We start from the raw sequence: 20,801 nt of genomic DNA, 5'->3' as shown, positions 1-20,801 counted from the left end.
AAGTATGCACCGGCCATTTTGGCACACCTCTAGCCTGCTCATTTTCAGCCCTTTCCTCATCAAGTACATCATGTACATGTGCATCAATAATAGGCAGATCTGTAACATTTTCAAAAACCCCCATAGGTTGTACATCTACCTCATTTGATTTTACATTCGAACTTCCACCATTGAAAAGAGGCAATAAACTGTCATAAATGTCATGTGAGCTTACATGACTATCTCTAGTATGACAGCAAAGGCTGAACAGAATCTTCCACAAACACAACATCACGTGAGACCAAACTACACTTTGTTTGTAGATGGTACAACCTGTAACCTTTGCTTTCAGCACTATAACCAACAAAAATACATTTGACAGCCTTATCATCCAATTTTTTGTGTTGCACTTGTGGCACTAAACCATAAGCCAAACAGCCAAAAACACGCATGTGCTCAATAGATGGCTTTCTATCATGCCATGCTTCATATGGAGTCATAGACTGCAACGCTTTTGTAGGACACCTTTGAGTACATAAGTGGCACACATGACAGCCTCGAGCCAAAACGAATGTAGTAAAGCTTGACTCTTGACCATACATCATGCCATTTTTGTAAGAGACCTATTTTTCCTTTGAGCAACACCATTTTGCCGAGGTGCAAACGGCACTGTCCATTGATGTTTTATCCCACGACTAGCCAAAAATGCATTAAATTCATGAGACATATACTCCCCCCCCCCCCCCCCCCCCCCGATCAGAATGGAGGTGCCCACAGTACATTTTGAGACATTTTCAGCCATAGCAAGAAATTGCTTGAAGCACATTAACAGTTCGGACTTAGCTTTCAATTGATATAGCCATGCATGCCTGGAGTAGTCATCAATGAAAGTCATGAAGTATAAGTAATTTCCCAAGGACGGAGTTTGCATAGGCCCACAAACATCACTATGCACAAGTTGCAATCTGCATGTAGCACGAACTGACACATCCTTTGGAAACTTAGCACGCTGCATTTTACCCAAAATACAGCCTTCACAAACATGTTTGACATGTGCTTTAAGAGGCGGCAAAGAAGCAACAATATTAGATTTTTGCAAACGCAGCAAACTGGTAAAATTCAGATGCCCAAAATGTGCATGCCACAATTTTGCATCTGAAACAGCCCTTGAATCTGCAACTGCATTTGCAAAATTTTGTCCACACTTGTCATACAAAGTGAGCTTATACAACCCACGACACAAAAGGCCAGATGCAACAATTTCATCACCAAAACTAAGATCATGAACTATATGTCTGTCATCCACAAATTTGACTACGAGACCAAGTCTAGCAAGTGCAGATACAGACAAAAGATTCTTTTTTATCCCAAGTATAAGTATATACAATGCATCAACAAGTGTGAAAGAACTACCATTTGCAGCTAAGCACAATCTTTCCAACTCCTTGAGCAGGATAAGAGGCATTGTTGGCACAAGTTACCGTATTCCCATGAGGTACAGACTCAATAGAGGTAAACAAATCACGATGTGAGGTAATGTACTTTGTAGCACCACTGTCAAAATACCACACATGTGAATCTGCACCAATTGACATACATGCATCATGGACAATAGGATCATAAGTGCACTCTACACTAAATGCCCATTCTGCATCAACATCAACGTCACAATGTCCTTTGACAGAAGACTCTACAATCGTTGCACTTGATTGGACCATGTAGTGGATCGAGCCTCTTTCCTCTTAGCCTCTTTTGCCTTCAATTTTGGACACTGCTTGATCAAGTGATCATTAGCTTTACAATAATGGAAACACATCTTCTTTTTTCCCTTATCACTAAAATTGCCAGACAAAGTTCTGCCAGCAGAAGCATTAGGAACATAAGTTTTGACACTCGCAGCAGAACCATAAGAAGTGGTTACATTGATGTTCCCACCTTTTCTTTGAGCTGCAATAAAAGCCTGTTCAACTGCACGTTGCCTAGTCCCGTTTCTTTTTGGAAAGTGACCTTGCAACAGTAATGTGCATAATGCATCAAACTTGACAACTTCAGGATTTCCTTGGGTCATAAGTCTCCAAGTACCAGCAAAAGTCTGGTAAGGATCTAGCAAAGCATCAAGAACAGTCTGCACAAGTGAACTGTCAGAAATGACTTCTCTTGCAGAAATTACTTGCTCATCAATATCCTTGACACCAGCCAGGAAAGTGTCCACTTCATCTTCCTCATGCATAATCTTGGATTCCAGCTCTTTACATAGCAAAGCATTTTAGCCTCATTGCGCTTGCATAAAGACCTACTAGAATATCCCAAGCCTGTTTTGTAGATTTTGTTGAACAAATGTGAGGAGTGTTAGTGTGCTTCACAGACAATGCAATCAATGCATGAGCCTACACATTTCTTACATCCCAACAAGCCTGCTTAGCCGTAGGCAAAACAGCTCTGCCAACAACAACCTTGGCAGCAAAACCTGGAGCATCCTCAACATCGTCTGCATCCACAGTACCAAGACGTACATCAATGCCCTGCACAATGTTCCAAACTCCCGTTGATACAAGTACATGTTGCATCATGTAATCCCACATAAGGGTAATTGTCCCCATCCAATCTGTCCTCAGCAGCAAACATCTTGAACACATTTGTGTTGTTGTCAGCCATGGAAAATGCCTGCACTTGATGTGAAAACTGTCGTAAATGAGGAGAAATTGAGTGAGACAAGCACATTCTATATAGCACAACCCACAGTAGACTGTATGGGACCTTTTATGCAATAATTGGCATTGACAGAAATTCTGCACAAAATGACGAAATTGCTTGTTTAGACCTAACTGTAGTGGAAACTGAGATTGAAATGAGCCCAAATGAAATTTTGAGCAAACCAAGCTCTCCGAGCTTTCCAAACTTTTTGTTGACCTGCTGACTCTCTCCAAAGCTCGTTGAAATTTGAGAAAAAGTAGGTGTGTTCTAGCGCCACTGGTGGCTAGGCCCGGGAGGACGTGACCTGCTCTGATACCAATTGTTGGAATTAGGATTTCAGGGAAACACACACAGCTTGGAGAAGACGAAGGATACTCAAGGCACACAATGGAGAGTGTATTACTTAGTGCGCAATGGAAAGATAGATAGCCCTAGAGTGATGGGCATATATACAATGCACGGGGGGGAAACCTCCTAAAGAGGGGAAAAATGCCCCGGAGGTCCTATTGTGTTCACACACATCACTACCACATGTATATGGTAACAAAAACGTGAGAGAGTCTATTCAGTATGATCTACAACACACAAAAAAGGAATACAACACTACATTGGTTAATGAAGCCATGATGGAATTCCTCGGGAACTAGAAGGCATAGGATGAAGATTATGACAAGGATGAGCTTGAGGACTAAGGGGCAGACCCCACCAACCAAGAGGGTAATGACAAGGATGATGATGATGACAACCTGCCATCTCCTCCACCACCATGCTCAACAGCAGGAGGATCAAACGCCAATAAGGAACAAGGCTATGGTGAAACTCAAGATGGGGGAATAGATGTAAACATCTAACCAACCAGTTATAGACTCGTCTCGACAACACACGCAACCAAATAACCAGCAACAATCAAGACTGCAGTCTGGAGCAACTCTTCGACTTTATTAAGCTGAGAAACTTATTCCTGATTAAGACTCTGATTTGGATCATAATCATTCCACTGAGCTGTTGATGCTCTGTAAGAGTCTAAGGAAATAAAGAGCACTACAGATTTATGAATTTTTGCATGAAGAAACCATCTACTCTGATTTAGAGCAATTTCAAATGCAATATGTTGCTGTTAGAAGAATGGTACACAATTGGGCTATCATAATCAGTAAGTCTATCACTTGCCTCCATATCCTAGCTGTATTCAAGTGTTAGAGAGAGTGCTAGAATAGTGTTTAACCATTGATGATATGGCAGTCAATCCACACATCAAGGAAACTTCCATGGACAACTTAAAAGCTTTGGCATTGCAACTGGAGATACTTTTAGGATCTAAGCCAACTTACCAGTGCATGAAGGACATTCGAATCCAGATAAAGGAAATGCTACTTCAAATGCAGAGTGCTAGAGGAGTTCTAGACCAGAGGATCAAGGCACTCTTAAAAAATAATGCCACCAATAGCAAGGGGCCAAAGACCAAGATGACACTAAGGCAACAAGAAAGACATCTCAAGAGCCTCTATCATCTGGTCAAGATTACCAACAAAATGATGCAACAAGAAAACCAGGTGGTGATGAACTTCCTATAGTTTGTTCTCGATTTGACAACATTATTGTATGCCATTCTTACAAAGGAAGAAGAATCACCTCGCTTCTTTTTGGTGCTATACCCAAGGTGTACTGAGCATGTTGACAACCAAATATACATTCATATTGTCAAATCAAGTGAGAAAATGGTATGAAAAAAGCAAAGTTGATGGAGTAATAGAAGAACTAAAAGCAGATCTCAAATTTTGACTCAAAATGGATCAATGGAGAAGCCAAATTGGTGCACTGATTCGAATCACCAATGAGCTGATTCATTCAATGTTGAAGCTTCCAAAATTTTGAAGTGAATTGGCAAACACGGCAACCTTTGAACGACAATTCAAAGAAAGGGTTGAAGTCTTGTTTGAAACTAGGATTAAAGCTAATCAGCCATTGCCAGTAGGTTGGATCCATACAGAATCCTTTTGCCATGGGCCCAATTAACCAAAGGCAAAAACAACATATACGATGTTGATACAAAGACTTAGGAGGCCCTAACACCTTATGACTAGAAATGACAACTGAGCATCAAGAGCAACTGGAACAAGAAGCAAGGGTTCATTCCAGTAAGAAAGAAAGGGTTCGTTCCAGTATTCCGGTCGATTCCAATCCACCATCGAGAGTCCTTTACTAGCCACCAAGGAGGAAGGCCCCAGATAAACGGAAGAGGGTTCAATCGATTGACATTGCCTGATTAATTATTAACAACTGTTGAAATTTTGTAATATAACAAAATTCAAAGAAATGGGGGAAGGAATGTAGATGATGGGAATAATTGCCAGTTAAAGGAATAGGCGAGCGGTTGGGATGGTAATTCCCAAGGGCAATTGTTGTGGTATCTGGCACAGTGGATAGTCAACCAGAGGTCCAATTCGGTGGCTATATATAAGGCTCACTAATTCATATTGGGAGATCTTTATCTCTATCTCTTCTTGACTAGTGCTTTGTATCTTAGAGCTCTTTATGCTCTTATATCTTTATGACTCTAATTGAGCTCTGAGCAAACTTGGCTCACATTGTTGTACTATTTTACACTAATCTCAATATATTCTAGTTCTAGTCTCTAGTTCAAGTGTTTAGTATCATTTTCTAGTACATTCTATGTTTTAGTTCCAGTCTTGTATTTCCTTCCATTCTCGTCTGATCTGAAGTCATAATCTGATCTGAACTAACTCTAACTAACCAACCTAGAATAGCATAAGTGTTCATCTCATTCCAGATGCATGCATGCACATAAGGGTGCATGCTTGGTATGCGTGGATTTAGGGGTTGTTCACATATCGAGTGTAAGCTAAAGGCTTACCCCAACAATCTAATCATGAGCATTAGGAAAAATCAGCTCCCCCTCCTGCTTCAAAGGTATCTCATTATATGAGATCTCCATCTATGTAACAGAGCATGTGCTAGAGTTAACTGTGTGAAGACTCTTATTTTCACAAAGGACATTTCCTCTAATAGTGACCCTTTTCACCAAAATTATTGCAATGTTTCTGGGCCTTCAATGATTCCCGCTTGAAAGGAAATTTCCTTAGTAGTGGCCTTTCTCACAAAAAATTATTGCAACATTTCTAGGATTTCAAGGCTTTGTGCTTTGTATCTGTCTTCAAAGAAATTTCTAATATTTCTAGGATCTCATGGAGGAAGCACAAGTTGCATGCAAGTTGATTAGCTACACTGGTAAGATAACACACTTAATGGAGTAACATGCTCATGGATAGACTCCAAACGATCCCAAATATTCTTGGAACTAATCATTTATTTCACACGTTCCAAGATATGTGGGGTACAATCCAACATAATAAAGAACCTCAAATAAGCATTAAAGTCCCCCCTCTTCCATTGTAGAGGGCTTCTCCACCTTCTTTGACACAAAGAATTCGAGATCATACGAATCAAACACCACGATCATTGTCATTTTCTAGGTACTATAGTTGTTACCATCCTATTCATAAAAGTCAAAAAGGTCAGCAAGGTATGTAGCTTCATCGGCTTGTCACCCATCTCCATGTTATTTTGATCCCACTTAGCATTGGACGATGACTCATCAACATCTTTTGTGTCATCTTCATAGAAGTAGATAGGAAGAGTATGGTGGTGTGAATAGAATAGGCTCAGGTATTTGAAAGAAACAATCACCTTTTGTGTCACCTTTTGGCATGTTGACATGAAGAGTATATTTGTGTTGAGAGGATATGTTCATGTAATTGGTAGAAATTGCTCCAAATCAGCATGTAAATCTCCAAGCCAGCACCAAATTTTAGACACAAATGGAGGGCGATCCAACTATCCCTCCTTTGAATTGCTTATACAACTGCAAATCCACGTTTGCATGGGATCGTGATGATTGCTCAAAATTATTGCAGCTGCTAGGAAACCTCTTCATACTTGAGAAACTCACAAGTGGGAGCAAAAGTCTCTTCATAATCTATGCCTTTCTGTTGTGCATAGCCTTTTGCAACAAGTCGAGCCTTATAGCGATCAAACTCACCATCCGACTTACGTTCTTCAACTTGTAAACCCACTTCGTACCAATGGCATTTTTTCCAAGAGGAAATTCACATAAAGTCCATGTGTCATTTTCTATAAGTGTATCATATTCTGATTGCATGGTAACCATCAATTTTTAAAATTTTGTGCTTTATCAAAAGACAAAGGTTCCTCCACATCACATAAACTAGAAACAGCCAAATCATAACAATCTGATGCATAAGATGAATGGCGAGAACCTGAACGAGTACGACTCGACATAGGTGCCTCCAATTCACAATCACACAAAATATGCACTAGCCATTTTGACATACCTCTAGAGTGCTCATTCTCAGCCCTTTCCACGTCAGTACATCATGTACATCTGCATCAGAAATAGGCTGATCCATAGCATTTTTAGAAACCCCCATAGGCTATACATTTGTCTCATTGGAATTTACAATTTAGTTTCCACCATTAAAAAGAGGCAACAAATTGTCATAAATGTCCGGTGAGCTTACATTATTGTCTCTAGCACATGACAACAAATGCTTAATAGAATCTTCCACAAACACAACATCTTGTGAAGCAGAGATACACTTTGTTTGTGGATGATATAATTTGTAACATTTGCTTTCAGTATTATAACCAACAAAAATGCATTTAACAGCTTTATCATCCAATTTTTTGCATTGAGTGTGTGGCACCCAAGCATAAGCTAAACAACAAAAAACGTGCATGTGATCAACAGATGGCTTCTTTTCATGTCATGCTTCATAAGGAGTCATAGATTGCAAAGCTTTGTAGGACACCTGCTAAGTACATAAGTAGCAGACATGATAGCTTCAAGCAAAAACGAATGTGACAAATCTTGACTCTTGACCATACATTGTGCCATCTCTGTAAGCGACTTGTTTTTCCTTTCAACAACACCATTTTGTTGAGGTGTATACAACATTGTACATTGGTGTTTTATCCACGACTAGCTAGAATTGCATTAAGATCATAAGACATGTACTACCCAGAGGCATTTTCAGCCATTCCCAAAAATTGCTTGAAGCACAAAAGAACTTTGATTTTAGCTTTAAGCAAATACACCCATGCATGCCTGGAGTAATCATCAATGAGATCATGAAGTACATGTAATCGCCTAAGGATGGAGTTTGCATACAAACATCACTGTGCACAAGTTGCAATCTACATGTAGCCCTAATTGAACCATCCTCTGGAAACTTTGAACGCCGCATCTCACCCAAAATACAACCTTCACAAACATGCTTCATAGGTGCTTCAAGAGGCGGCAAAGAAGCGACCATATTAGATTTTTACAAACACAGCAGACTAGAAAAATTTAGATGGCCAAAACGTGCATGCCAAAGTTTTGCATATGAAACAGCCTTGGAATCCACAACTGCATTTGCAAAATTCTACTCACTCTTGTCATACAAAGTGAGCCTATATAGCCCACGACACAAAATGTCAAATACAACAATTTCATCACCAAAGATGAGATCATGAACAGTACACTTGTCATCCACAAATTTCACAACAAAGACCAAGTCTTGCAACTGCAGATACAGACAAAAGGTTCTTTTGATCCCAGGTACATAAAGTGCATCAACAAGTGTGAAAAAATTGCCATTCGCAATATTGCTCAATCGTAGGAAAAACAGCTCTAGCAATAACAGACCTGCTGCCAAAACCTGCAACATTCTCAACAATGCCTGTATCCACAGAATCCGGATACAAGCCTTGCACAACATTCTAGATATCCTTTGACGCAGGAACATGTTGCATCTTGTAATCCCACATTGGATAATTATCCATATCCAATTTTATCCTCAATAACAAACATCTTGAACACATCTGTGTTGTTGTCAGCCATGACGAGTGACGACACCTGATGTGAAAACTGCTCGCAAAGAGGTAAAACGATGTAGGACCAACACGTGTTATATAGCACAACCCAAAGAAGACTGTAAATGACATATTTTGCAAAAAAATGCACTTACAAAGATTCTGCACAAAAGGACAAAATTCTATGTGTAGTATTGTCCGCAGTGGAAACAGAGGTCAAAATGAGCCCGAATAGAAATTTTGAGCAGACCAAGCTCTATGAGCTTACCCGAAGTATTTGTCAACTTGCTAACGCTCACCAAAGCTCACCCAAATCGAAGAAAGTGAGCATGCGGGTGACAACTATGCCTGGGAGGACGCAACTTGCTCTGATACCAATTGTTGGAAATAGGGTTGTTAGGAAACACACACAACTTGGACAAAATGAAGAATCTCAAGGCACACGATAGAGAGTATATTGCTTAGTGCACAATGGCAAGATGAGTTAGCCCTAGAATGATGGGTGTATATGTAATGCACGTGGGAAAAAAACTCCTAGTGAGGGAAAAAATGGCCCGACGGTCCTAAGTGTGTTCACACACATCACTACCACATATATATGGTAACAATAGCAACTCATACAAAATAGCAATCATGATAGTAGATATTACGGAAGGTTGTGAGCGAAGCATATAAGCACACGAAACCTTGGACCTTCTCGTGGATGAAGCCCAAACCAATGCACACTGGATGGAAGCATTTAAAAAGAGCCTCATCTATAGCCTAAACAAGTAAGCACGAAGATCGGATTTGTAGAAAATCCTCCATATAGAGTATGAAACCCCAAATATTTAAATTACCATATAAACACACAGATGTCACCCATCATGCGTGCAAATTTGATAAGCAAATGACATACTACCTACCACATTGGCTACACTTATGGCACATTGAAAAAAATGTGGCATAGGGACTCCTCCTACTATGTAACCTCCCGGTTACTTCGTAGACGCTTTCCACATAATTTAGATTTACCAAAACACAATCGATTGAGCAAGTCACTTATTAAGAACAAACAATCACAAACGTGAAAGAAGTAGTTCAGAATAACAATCAAAGAATTTGCACAATACACCATATCGGGTCCTAACTATCCCCTCAATCAATTTGATTTAACATTTTCCTCCCACCTCTTTATTTAGCCAATAACTCATTCACAACAGGAAACATATTATTTAAGCAAAAAGCCACATATAATCAAAATGCTAAATTAAGGGAAAAAGTATACATTCTTCAATCATGCTCTAATGGAGTTTTTGGATGCTTTGTTTGTTTTGAAAGGAAGATCAAACATGAGGTCATCTTACCTGGGGCTTGGGTCAAAATGCTTACAAAATGCGTGTCTTTCCTGTGGATTGTGAAGATGCAGGAGAAAGTGTGCACACGAAATGATGTAATTTTGGAAGTCTCTTTGCTTTTAAATTATAGTGTGCATGCATAAGAGATCAAAAGTTGTTTTCTTTAATTAAACTTCTAAAATAGGAGGTAATGTGGATATCTATTACACTACTTTTCTTCCATTGTTTTCAAGAATACTTAAATGATATGATTGTCCAAAAGTATTGGTGTTGACAACATATTAAAAGAAGAGACGTTTCACCGTTGAGACATTGGCAGTGATGTGCTGGGCACTTCTTTCATGCTTCAAATTGATCATCAAGTATTTCAATTCGACAAACAAATGAGGTGGGCTTATTTTCTTCGCAATTTCTTTCTCATATTGATCGGATTGTTCAATTGTCTAATGTCTTTTTTTTGAGGTGTGTTTGATTTATTTCAAACGCTTTAGACCAAAGAGTACTTGTGTTTTGGCGAAAGGGAAGTCACTTTTGTGACTTTCACCCTTTGGCCTACTAAGCTCTTCTTGGTGGAAGCATATATTGACGATAATGGGCAAGTTGTAGTATCTAATCCGCCCTATGCATATGATGGATCGGAGTGTTAAACTGTCTAACTATGGGAGTGCTTGTAAATTAAAGTGCTTGTGAATTTAGGGTTTTGTGTGAAGTTAGAAGCATGGCTAGGTGCATGAACCTCAGCAAAATGAGGGACGTTGTAGGCCTAATGTTCCAAAGTTGGCGAATTGTTTTAATGGGGATTCTGGCTCGCGGGTATACTCAGAGGACAAGACACTGGCGTCCTACATAAACGTCGTCGCCCGCCATTCTTCAATTTGCAGTGTTTTCCCTCAAGAAGCTTGCGTCTTCTTCAACACTGTCGCCCTTGTCCTCACACTCCAATTCTCACCTCTTTCCACTATACATCTGCATAACGCAAATGAGAGTAAGCGTAAGCCTTGTTGCAATTTTCTGCTCAGCCCCGGAGAAGCTGATCGTAGCAGAGATTGATTGTCTACAAATTCAATCGCTAGCAAATACACAGGTCAAGCTCAGCAAAATCCACGTCCTTAATTCCGACCTCACATTTGAATTGGCTTTAACTTTGAAGAAAACAGCAAAATACCGTTATGTATGCTTCAAACAGCGTGAGCGATTTCCACGGAACGCTGGGCATGGATAAGGCACAATCTTCCTCTGTGCGAGTAAAGAGAGTTTTGCCCCTGCAACGTCCCACGGATGAAGGTGTGGAACAATCAAAGGAGAGCTTGAAGAAGTGGCGCCTCTCATGGCCGTCATCATGGATAGAATGGCTACAAATCTTTATTCCGTGCGTGCGCTGGCTGAGAACATATGATTTTAGATCCTACCTCAAAACTGACCTCATGGCTGGCATTACAGTAGGCACCATGCTTGTTCCTCAGGTTAGTTCTGTCTTCTCGTACTCTTACCTTTTGCTTTGAGCAGCCATGTGAGCTTGTCATGGTTTTCAGCACAAATTTTCTCAATATCATAACCATGTTACTTTTTAGTGTGCACATATGGGTGCAAGTTTCTAGTCATCCACAATTTTTTGACGTCATTCTACTCGATAAACAGGCAATGTCCTATGCAGCGCTTGCTGGTCTGGAGTCGATCTATGGGCTTTGTGAGTAACTGTTGATTGTCTTAGTTCCAATGGTTTTATTTCCACTCTTGCATTGTTTCGAGCCCTTCATGTTAGGAATAAATTTTATGCAGTAAAGTTAGCAGCGCTGATGCTAAAGCTTAGGGTGCCTTGTGCATTTAAACGATAAATACTGTTAAGATTAATCTCCTGCAAGATATTAAGAATGAGCTGCCTAAGTCTTTGGAGCATTGTCACAAGCTTACGGCAATAAGCGTGTACTATAATCAGAGATAGAGCTGGTTTGTAAAGTAACATTGCAATCTGGTGGCTCTTTAAAGATGAAAATAGAAAAGAGGCCTGCTTGTCTATGACAACAGCCTGTGTTCCAGGTGCATATGAGCAGAAAGAGGAGCAATGAAAAAGTAATAGCTACTCTGAAACCTACATACCAAAAGAAAAGTTTTTCTATTCATGACGGAATCCGCTTTGTTCAAGAACAATTTCAGACATGTCTAGGTGCTAAGTATAATTGTACAATGACTTGGCGCACTAGCCATCTTATGTGGATTCTAGGCTGACGATTTGTTCAGATATTATGATTTGCTCTCAGTTTGAAAAGATAACAGGGGTGTATCTGGTGCAGACATGTCAGTCATTTATAGTCTGACAGGATTCCCAACATGCCATCCACGAGCGTAGAAGGTGTGTTCGTACCCCTGGCCTATTGAAGGGGTTTACACTTCATGTTTCAAAGAGGGGCTCCAGAGAGGAGTGTGAGGGTGATCAGAGTGTCAAACATAAGTAAATTTCTCCCTCTGAGATTGTTCCGAACATACTTCACTAGGTCAAATGCTGCAATCATGGAGGCAATTGGACACTTTCTGCATTCCTCAAGGACTAACTTTTGGGCAATGAAATCCAGCTCGTGTTTCTCTGTCTGATTCAACAGTAAATATAAAGGGATGCTGAGCTGTTGGACCAGTTGCGTGGTGGTCCTAAACATCTTGACCTTGGGCTTTCCAAAGTTGATGCCCCAGTGCTCATGAAAAGATTTTAGGACGTTTCAACTTCCTACATTGGCTTGAATGTCTGAGATATTAGTACTTACCTGCTAATTGCTAACAAAGAGAAGTGGATACAGACTCCCTCTACTTATTTTCTATATACACCTTGATTAAAATGTCTCTGGGTGTATATAAACCCAATGTTCACATGTGGCAAATTAAGATCGCCCTCCTATTGTTTGACAGATGCGGGCTTGGTTCCTGTGTTTGCATATGCCATTTTTGGGTCTTCACGGCAACTTGCAGTTGGTCCAGTTGCTCTAGTCTCTCTTTTGGTGTCAAACGTCCTCGCTAAGGTTGTGGACTTACAGGAGGATCAAAGTGATGAGGCTGTACAGTACTACTCAGATTTGGCAATCTTGCTGGCTTTAATGGTAGGAGTTATAGAATGTTTGATGGGAATTCTCAGGTGAGCTGTTCTGTACTTTTGGGCTAGTTGTTCAAGGTTGTTTCTGTCTTATATTCATGCTTCTCAGCCTAGTCCATAATTGCAGGTTGGGATGGTTGATCCGCTTCATAAGTCACACAGTTATCTCAGGATTTACTTCAGCTTCTGCTATTGTCATTGCTCTTTCACAGACCAAGTACTTTCTTGGTTACAGTGTTACACGAAGCAGTAAAATTATACCGCTCTTTGAAAGCATTTTCTCTGGTATTGGTGAGGTACGCTTTCTTTGTTCTCTTGGATTATTTTTACGTTCCCGCATTAGAAGGGTCTTATACAAATGCCATGAAAGGTGTTGTTTTTTAATGAAAGGCATTGTGTTCTATGTTTCGCTCACTGACAGGCCTTATAGCAATCTCTGTGCTAGTTATAACTAAACTTTTATCTTCAGGTAGAGGGTAACTATTAAATAGGTTCTCTTTCTCTTCAGGTAGAGGGAAACTTTAAATAGGTCTTCTTAGAACAATGCTTGTATTGTTTGGCATAATGCAGTATCTTCACTCTCTCCATAAAAGGTTCCTTCATTTTTTGAAATGGCAATTTATGAAATTGAATTGTGCCAAATTGTTTCTGACAGGCCAGTATGGGTACAATTTGTTCCTTTAGGCCTTAAAATTTAATATAGTGGCTTCCTTAAGATTACGCATTTGCTTAGGCTTTTTTGAATCCCAATATTCATGATTAAATACATAAATTGAGTGCTATGCTGAAAAGTATAAGTTCTACTTCTCGCAGCATGAATGGTTCTTGGGATTGGGTTGGTCACCCGTCTCTGGTGAGCAGTGGTTTTGTCATGTGTACATGCAGGGTGACTTACTGCAATCGATTGACTTACCATGGTTTTTCGCAGCAATACTTCTTGCACTGATCTGCCAAAGTTCACTCCTTGAAGATAGAAGCAGGAAGATGGGTGTCTCTGAACTTTTGGTTGTAGTTATCAAGGGTTTCAGTGTGGCCCATCATCAATGGTTCCAAGTAGCTAAATTTTTGAACTCAAAAGATTTAGGGAGATAATTTTTGGCAAAAGCAATTTTGAATTGATGCCATGTTTGAGCAGATTGGGCTTAGCATTGGGCTTGGCAATAAGAGCACTCCACCTCTGCAGAGCAACCCTATTGGGCAAGCTTGGATTCTTCAGTATAATATTGTTGCTGAAGACAACATGAATTTGTTGAAGAAACTGCAAGTCTTTAGTTCAATCTGTAATTCTAGAAAATGTGTCAAATTTGATCGTAGAGCAACCATTTTCAAATGGTTTGGGATCGGGCAGCATGGATGGAGGAAAATAGGAAAAGTAACTTGGATACATGCGATAAGGTCCTTTTATGGGATTGAAAGTGGGACCATGTGGTAGTAGGGATGGTGATTGTACAAAAGGAACCATCAATGTAGGATGTAACCGCAAAGTAGGATTTTCTTTGGCCATTGGACGGAAAACACCTTCCGTCAACGAGGATTGAGTAGTAGTAGTAGGAACAGGCACTGGTGGAGGAAGAAAAATATTCAGGTCCGAAAGTGTGTAATATGGCATATGAGTATTCAATGATTGAAAAGGTGTTGGTGGAGCAGATGGAACATTCGGAATAGATGGAACAGAAGTCGTGACAAAATTCGATGATTGAGAAGAACCGAAAGTGTGTAATATGGCATATGAGTAGTCAATGATTGAAAAGGTGTCGGTGGAGCAGATGGAACATGCGGAATAGATGGAACAGAAGTCGTGATAAAATTTGATGGTTGAGACAAAATTCGATGGTTGAGAAGAATTTCCTTGTCACAATAATGTGCACCCCAAAATATCTGACTTTGAAAATGCTCGCCTTCAATACATGGTGCATATTGTTCAAAGGTAATAGCCGATACCTTTGATCTAAATGAATTTTCGTAGGATTCTGGAAGTTGGGAGGCTCCTTTGGTTTCTTGTGCCGAAGTCGGATTAGGGTTACCATCATAGGTGATTGTTCTTGTGAGAACAAGAGAAAAGCTGATCTTTAATACCACTATAGTCACCCGCCGGATAGACGATCCACTCAGTCAGAATGACTGGTTGGACAGGGATTCAATTCAACCAAGTTTTTCTCCCTTTTCTTCTTGAGTTCTACATGTTTAAAAGAAGGATGGATTCCGGAGGTTTGTGTATAGACTACAAAGCTTTTAACAAGATCTACATTGAATTTTTACAAAGATGTATCATGTATGTACATGATAGGACAGAAAAAACTAGTTTATGTGCCCATCTGCGTTAGAAGTGGCAGCGGATGATGAACAGGTATGGCTGAAAACAGCAACAACATGCGTACAACCTCTCCTCTTAGATGATGTAAAGGAATGTGCAAACTCCGCAAGCAACCCCGTTGCGGGGAACAGTCTCTATTGCAATGGATCTAGAGGAAGTGGGGCCTCCTAGGGCAGGAGAAGGCATAGAAGGGAAACCTGCAAAAACGGCAAAGGCAACAAAGAAAATTGGCTGGAAACTGCAAAAATGCTAGAGAGAGAAAAGAACGTCAGGGAGAGAAAATGCTAGCAAATATGAGAAATGAAATGAAATGTTATATTAATGTCTTCAAAAGGCCAAAGTGACCCATGAGACTAGAAAGTTACAATGTGGTGGACCTGATACAAAGTCAGAGTAACAAAATAACAACATAACAAAACAAAAATACTATGGAATCCTATGCTGCTCGACGTGAACTAAGCAAAGTAAGCAGCGGGCTGGGATAGCTAAATAGCTAAATTACAGGAGATCCAGCATCGGTCGCTCGCGGATCTCATCAATCTCCTCCATGGTCAGTAGTCTCACCGGGTGTCGTGCATGCCTAGCCAAAGTGATCCCAATCTTCTGATGCAGCCTCCGTCGATGCTGTGTAGTCCTCCGCAGTCGTGGGCGTCTGGATCTCCCCAGCTCAATCGCTTGGTCGATCAGTGTGCCTCTGGCGTGAGACGAATGTGAGCTTTGTTGTGGGAGTAGCTCTTGCGGCTGTCCAGTGTCTCCTCTAAAGAAATCTGTGATTCGTCTCTGAGATTAGCTAGCCTCTCCTCTCATCAAGCTATCTCTTTGTCTGCGCAGCTCGAGCAGAACAAACCCAGGCATCTTTGATCCTCGTATCCCATGACTCTGGAGAGTGGTCCAAAACCCTCTCTAAACAAGCAATGGAAGCGGCGTCGTATCTCGTAGTAGACGGGGTAGCAACATGTGTAATGCAACTCTGTCTCAGGCTCCATGTCACACAAGGGGCATGTCTTGGCCTCTGCTGGTACTCCGCTGTATCTCCAAGTCTCAATCCCCAGCTGGTGTGAAGATGTGCATATTTGGCAAATAGCACATCGTATCCCATGAGACAGGTGGGTGTCCATGCATCGGGGTCTCGTCACAAAACCGTCCTCCGTAAGCTGGAGAAAATGCTCTTTGTAGAAAGCCATCTTCGTGCCCAGCTCTTGTACTGGTTCCTCCTGGTGTCTAGCTGAGTCGAGTCTTGGCGGATGAGCCTGGTGATCTCGGACTGTGTAAGAGTTAGAGATGGTGCGTTAAGTGAGTAGTGGAAGGGTGGCAACCTGTCTATGCTGAACCCATGCGCCTGAAACCATGATGTCATCTCCCCATACTAGCATGGTGTATCTCCCTGCATGGTTAACTGTCGAGAGGACTCAAGTGCAAGGCGGGCATATGTGTCTATGGGAAGTTTCCACATGCGGTGTATGAAGGAGACTGATCTGGTGAGCGCCTCAACCACTAGTGGGGGGCCGCTAGCTCTGCTCGGATAATGGCACGTGGTACTGAAGCCTTGGCTCTAATGAGCCGTGAGAATATAGAGACCAGAGGTTTCTCCATGTCCCTCCATCCATCAGTGCGACCCGACGTCCCGTGATGATCCAATGAAGGTCCCCATATCTCAGCTCCATAGAGCAATGCAGAAGCCACCAAAGTGTCAAAGAGCCAGAGCTTTGTCTGAGGCTCCATAAACTGAACCTGCGAACACATCCTCTCCAATCTACCCAATGCTGCATGGGGCTCTAGTCAATTTGGTCTCTGCTGCTCTCCTCAGTGAAAATGCAGGTCCGCTAAAAACCACTCCAAGGTAACTGTAAGCATTTGTATACTCCACGGTCTCTTGGCTGTATGTGAATGTAGGTGCTGACGTCCCGATCCAGTGTGGGGTGGTATTAAACACAATAACCTTGGTTTTACCAAGGTTGACAGACAAACCACTTTCGTGGGCAAACTTATGCAAAGCATCCAAGTGACGTTGCATCCCCTTCGGAGAGTCGGAGATCAACACAATATCAACAGCATATAACAATAGTGGAATCCATGTCCTTGCCAGCTGTGCACCTCTATCACCATCGTTCTCAATGTAGTTAGAAACCTCATCAACATAAATACCGAATAGAGTAGGAGAGAGTGGGTAGCCCTGCTTCACCCCAATAGTGGAGTGAACCGGTGTAGATAGACCCTCAGAGGTGCGTACATGACCTACTACTGATCTGTACAATGCCATGATCCCCCAAATGAGCTTTGTGGGTACTCCCATCTCCTATAATCTACGCATCAATCTAGCTCTGGGTACTGTGTCAAAGGCTTTGCGGAAGTCCACAAAGCTACAATAGATCCATCTCCCATGGGATCTGCCCTCCTCAATGATGGTCCTGAGTGTCAAGATATGGTCAAGAGTAGAAAAACCTCTCTTGAACCCTGCCTGCCCAGCTGTACGCATTTCCTCCCTCTCTGCCCATCTACTCAGTTGTTGCTCAAGAATGGATGCGTACAACTGTGCCAATGTGTGTCCAATCATGATAGTGCGATAATTCCCATGCTCCATACGGTCTCCTGACTTGAAGATAGGTAAAATTGTAGATAGGCTCCAAGTATCAGGCAACCCCTCACACATGGCACGGTTAAACATAACTGCTAGAAGCTCTGCTGGTAGATCTCTGGCATGTATGAAATGCTCAGCCACTAAGCCATCATGATCATATGCTCTCCCAGTCCTCATCCTGTCAATTGCCTTCTTCACCATCTTAGCTGTGAAAAAAGCACGTGTGTGTTGGCATGGATCGGAGGGGTCGGGAAGGGGCAGCTGTCCAAGTACTGTGTACAAAGATGACGCGTACTGACCCGAGGTCTCTGTAGAGGTAATGGCAGGGGCGGGGGACTGCTCATGAAAGAGCCGCCATGCCTCACTTGAGTCCTGACTTAAGAATAGCTGGTATAGATCCTGCTCTAGTTGAGCCAAAAATGCCCTCTTCTTCCGCCGCACTAGGCGTCGGAAGTCAATCTGTGACTGTCTGAGTGATGTCCCCCAAAAGCACGTCCCTCTGAAGTCTAGCTCTAGTTTGGCGGCATTCCTCATCATACCAACTATTCTGAGGCATGCTCATTGAACGGCGTCTTTGCTCAGGCTCGGTGTGTGGGTATGCCTCTGCTGCTGCATCATGTAATGTCTGTGTGAGTATAGTAGTAAGCTCCTCCAGAGGTCGCCCTGGCTCCTCAGTGCATAGGCGTATGTAGATCCCGTCTATGTACACAGAATCCGTCTCTTGCGTGAAGGTGTAGCGAGTAGGGGCTGCTACCCGTGGCCTGCGTGCTACACTGAATTGGAAAGAGATGGTCAACGACACGAGAGCATGATCCACTGCCACCCCCAACAGGTCTGGGCCCAATTGTGAGATCCTCGATACTAGAGACGAGACTCGGCTGTGCCATGACATAATCCATTGTGCTGGCTCCATGTCTGTGTGGAAAGCATGTGAAACCTCCCGCAGCGGGAAATCTCTGTAGGCCATTCAAGATGGCCAGTCCATGTGCAGTTCCCATGTCTATCAAGTGTCACCCATACTCAGTATATCCCACATCCTGTGATAGTCTGGACAGGCCTGTCTCTACAACATCTAGCTCTCTTAGCATCTCCTCTGAAGTATCATAAAATACTGTCTGGTGATGGGCAGTCCTAGCATTGAAGTCCCCTAGAATGATAATGTCACCATCTCTAGAGAACTCCCATATGCCATCATCCAAAATAGAAAAGGGGGACTGTCCTCTGGGTGATGCATAGACTGACTTACTTGGGGGAAAGTAGCAAATATCTGCCTGTCTATGCTCTCAATCTCACCCACATGTACCTAGCCTGCTCATCCCTGCGGGCTATATGTATCAATGGCTGCAGCTCCTCTGTAAACAACACTGCCACTCCCCCTGAGCCTCGCCCTCTGTGCTCCTCTGATCGCGTCTCCTGTCTGCAAGTTGTCTCCCATTTGTATCCACTCATTGACTAGATCAGTATCCTTTACAGACAGTTTATGGGACCTCCCCAGAGACAGATATGCTCGGCTTGCCTTGGCGTCATCTCGACAACTAGCGCTACAAGGCGATACAGCATGTTGGTATGGATAGATGACAGCGTGGTTTCATTCACATGGTTTCAGCATGGATAGATTGCCTCCATTTAAGTACTTTCTAGATGCACCCTCCCTATCTCTCACACGGACAGAGATCACCAGACTCATACGTGAGAATCTAATTCAGCTAGATACCCGGAGCACATGGATACAACCAACACAGGATTTGGGCACGAAGATGGCCTTCTAGAGAGAGCATCTTCTCCAACTCACGGAGGATGGTTTCGTGACTAGGCTTGCATACATGGATACGCACTTATCTCATGGGATATGATGTGCTATTGGGCAAATACGCACATCCTCACATCAACTCCAAATTGAGACTAGCCGATTTCGAGGAGTACCAGCAGGGGTCAGGATATGTCACTTATGTCGCTTAGAGCCAGAGACAGAGCTGCACTACACGCCATTGCCCGGCATACTATGAGATACGAAGCCGCTTCCACTGTCTGTTCAGAGAGGGTTTTGGACCATGTCCTAGAGTCATGAGATACGAGGATCGGAGATGTCTCAAATTGTTTATACTAGCGTTGTGCAGACTTAGGGAGAGCCTGCTGAGGACATCAGGGGAGAGACAATTTCAGAGACAGATCACAAATTTCTTTACACCAGAACTAGAGGAGCAGTCATCACAGCAGATATTAGAGCCCACCCACACTAGAGGTACGTTGATTGATCAAGCCATTGAGCTTTGCATATCCAAACGCCCACGACCTCGGGGGGTCTCCCACCATCAACGAAGGCTGCAACAGAAGATCCAGATCACTCTAGCTCGACATGCAAGACGCCCAATCAGAGTACTGACCATGGAGATATTGATGAGATTCGACAGCAACCGATGAATGATTTCATTTGAACCCACCACCCCACTCCCTCTATCTCGTTTCAGTTCCGGATCAGCTTCGAATTCATTTCCGTGTTTTAGTGTTTTAGTTTTAGTTCTTTGTACTTTTGGTACTCAGCCATGGTATGAGATTCACCAATTGTAACTTTCTGGTCTCATAGGTCATTTTGGCCTTTCGAAGACGTCATTTCATCTCTCTCTCTCTCTCTCTCTCTCTCTCTCTCTCTCTCTCTCTCTCTATATATATATATATATATATATGGGAACCGCACATAGATTGGCCATTTTGAATGGCCTACAAAGATTTTCGACAGCTGGAGGTTTTACTTGCTTTCCACACCGACATGGTGCCAGCACAGTGGATTATGTTATGGCCCAGCCAGGTCTCATTCCATTCTTTCAGGATTTCATGGTGGGCACTAGGCCAGTTGGAGTAGCAGTTGATCATGCTATCTTGTTCTTCACCCTGACGTTTCAGTTCAACACAACTCTATTAAGAAGA

The 20,801-nt window shown here is 42.2% G+C and overlaps 1 protein-coding gene across 1 annotated transcript in view; it reads left to right on the top strand.

Moving 5' to 3' along the window:
* Positions 1 to 10,624: 10,624 nt before the first annotated feature.
* Positions 10,625 to 20,801, top strand: part of LOC147463223 (putative sulfate transporter 4.2) — a 94,669-nt gene continuing 84,492 nt past the window's right edge. The window contains exons 1-4 of the mRNA XM_086487766.1: positions 10,625 to 11,368; positions 11,544 to 11,592; positions 12,804 to 13,026; positions 13,112 to 13,280. Coding sequence (XP_086343892.1) covers positions 11,075 to 11,368; positions 11,544 to 11,592; positions 12,804 to 13,026; positions 13,112 to 13,280 — 735 coding nt within the window. The 5' untranslated portion in view covers positions 10,625 to 11,074. The remainder of the gene's footprint in view (positions 11,369 to 11,543; positions 11,593 to 12,803; positions 13,027 to 13,111; positions 13,281 to 20,801) is intronic.

This window comes from Adiantum capillus-veneris, chromosome 2 (genome assembly GCF_014529385.1).
Source record: "Adiantum capillus-veneris isolate H3 chromosome 2, ASM1452938v2, whole genome shotgun sequence".
Taxonomy (NCBI): domain Eukaryota; kingdom Viridiplantae; phylum Streptophyta; class Polypodiopsida; order Polypodiales; family Pteridaceae; genus Adiantum; species Adiantum capillus-veneris.
Note: the sequence above shows the minus strand (reverse complement) of the source record. Positions and strands in the feature narration are given on the sequence as shown.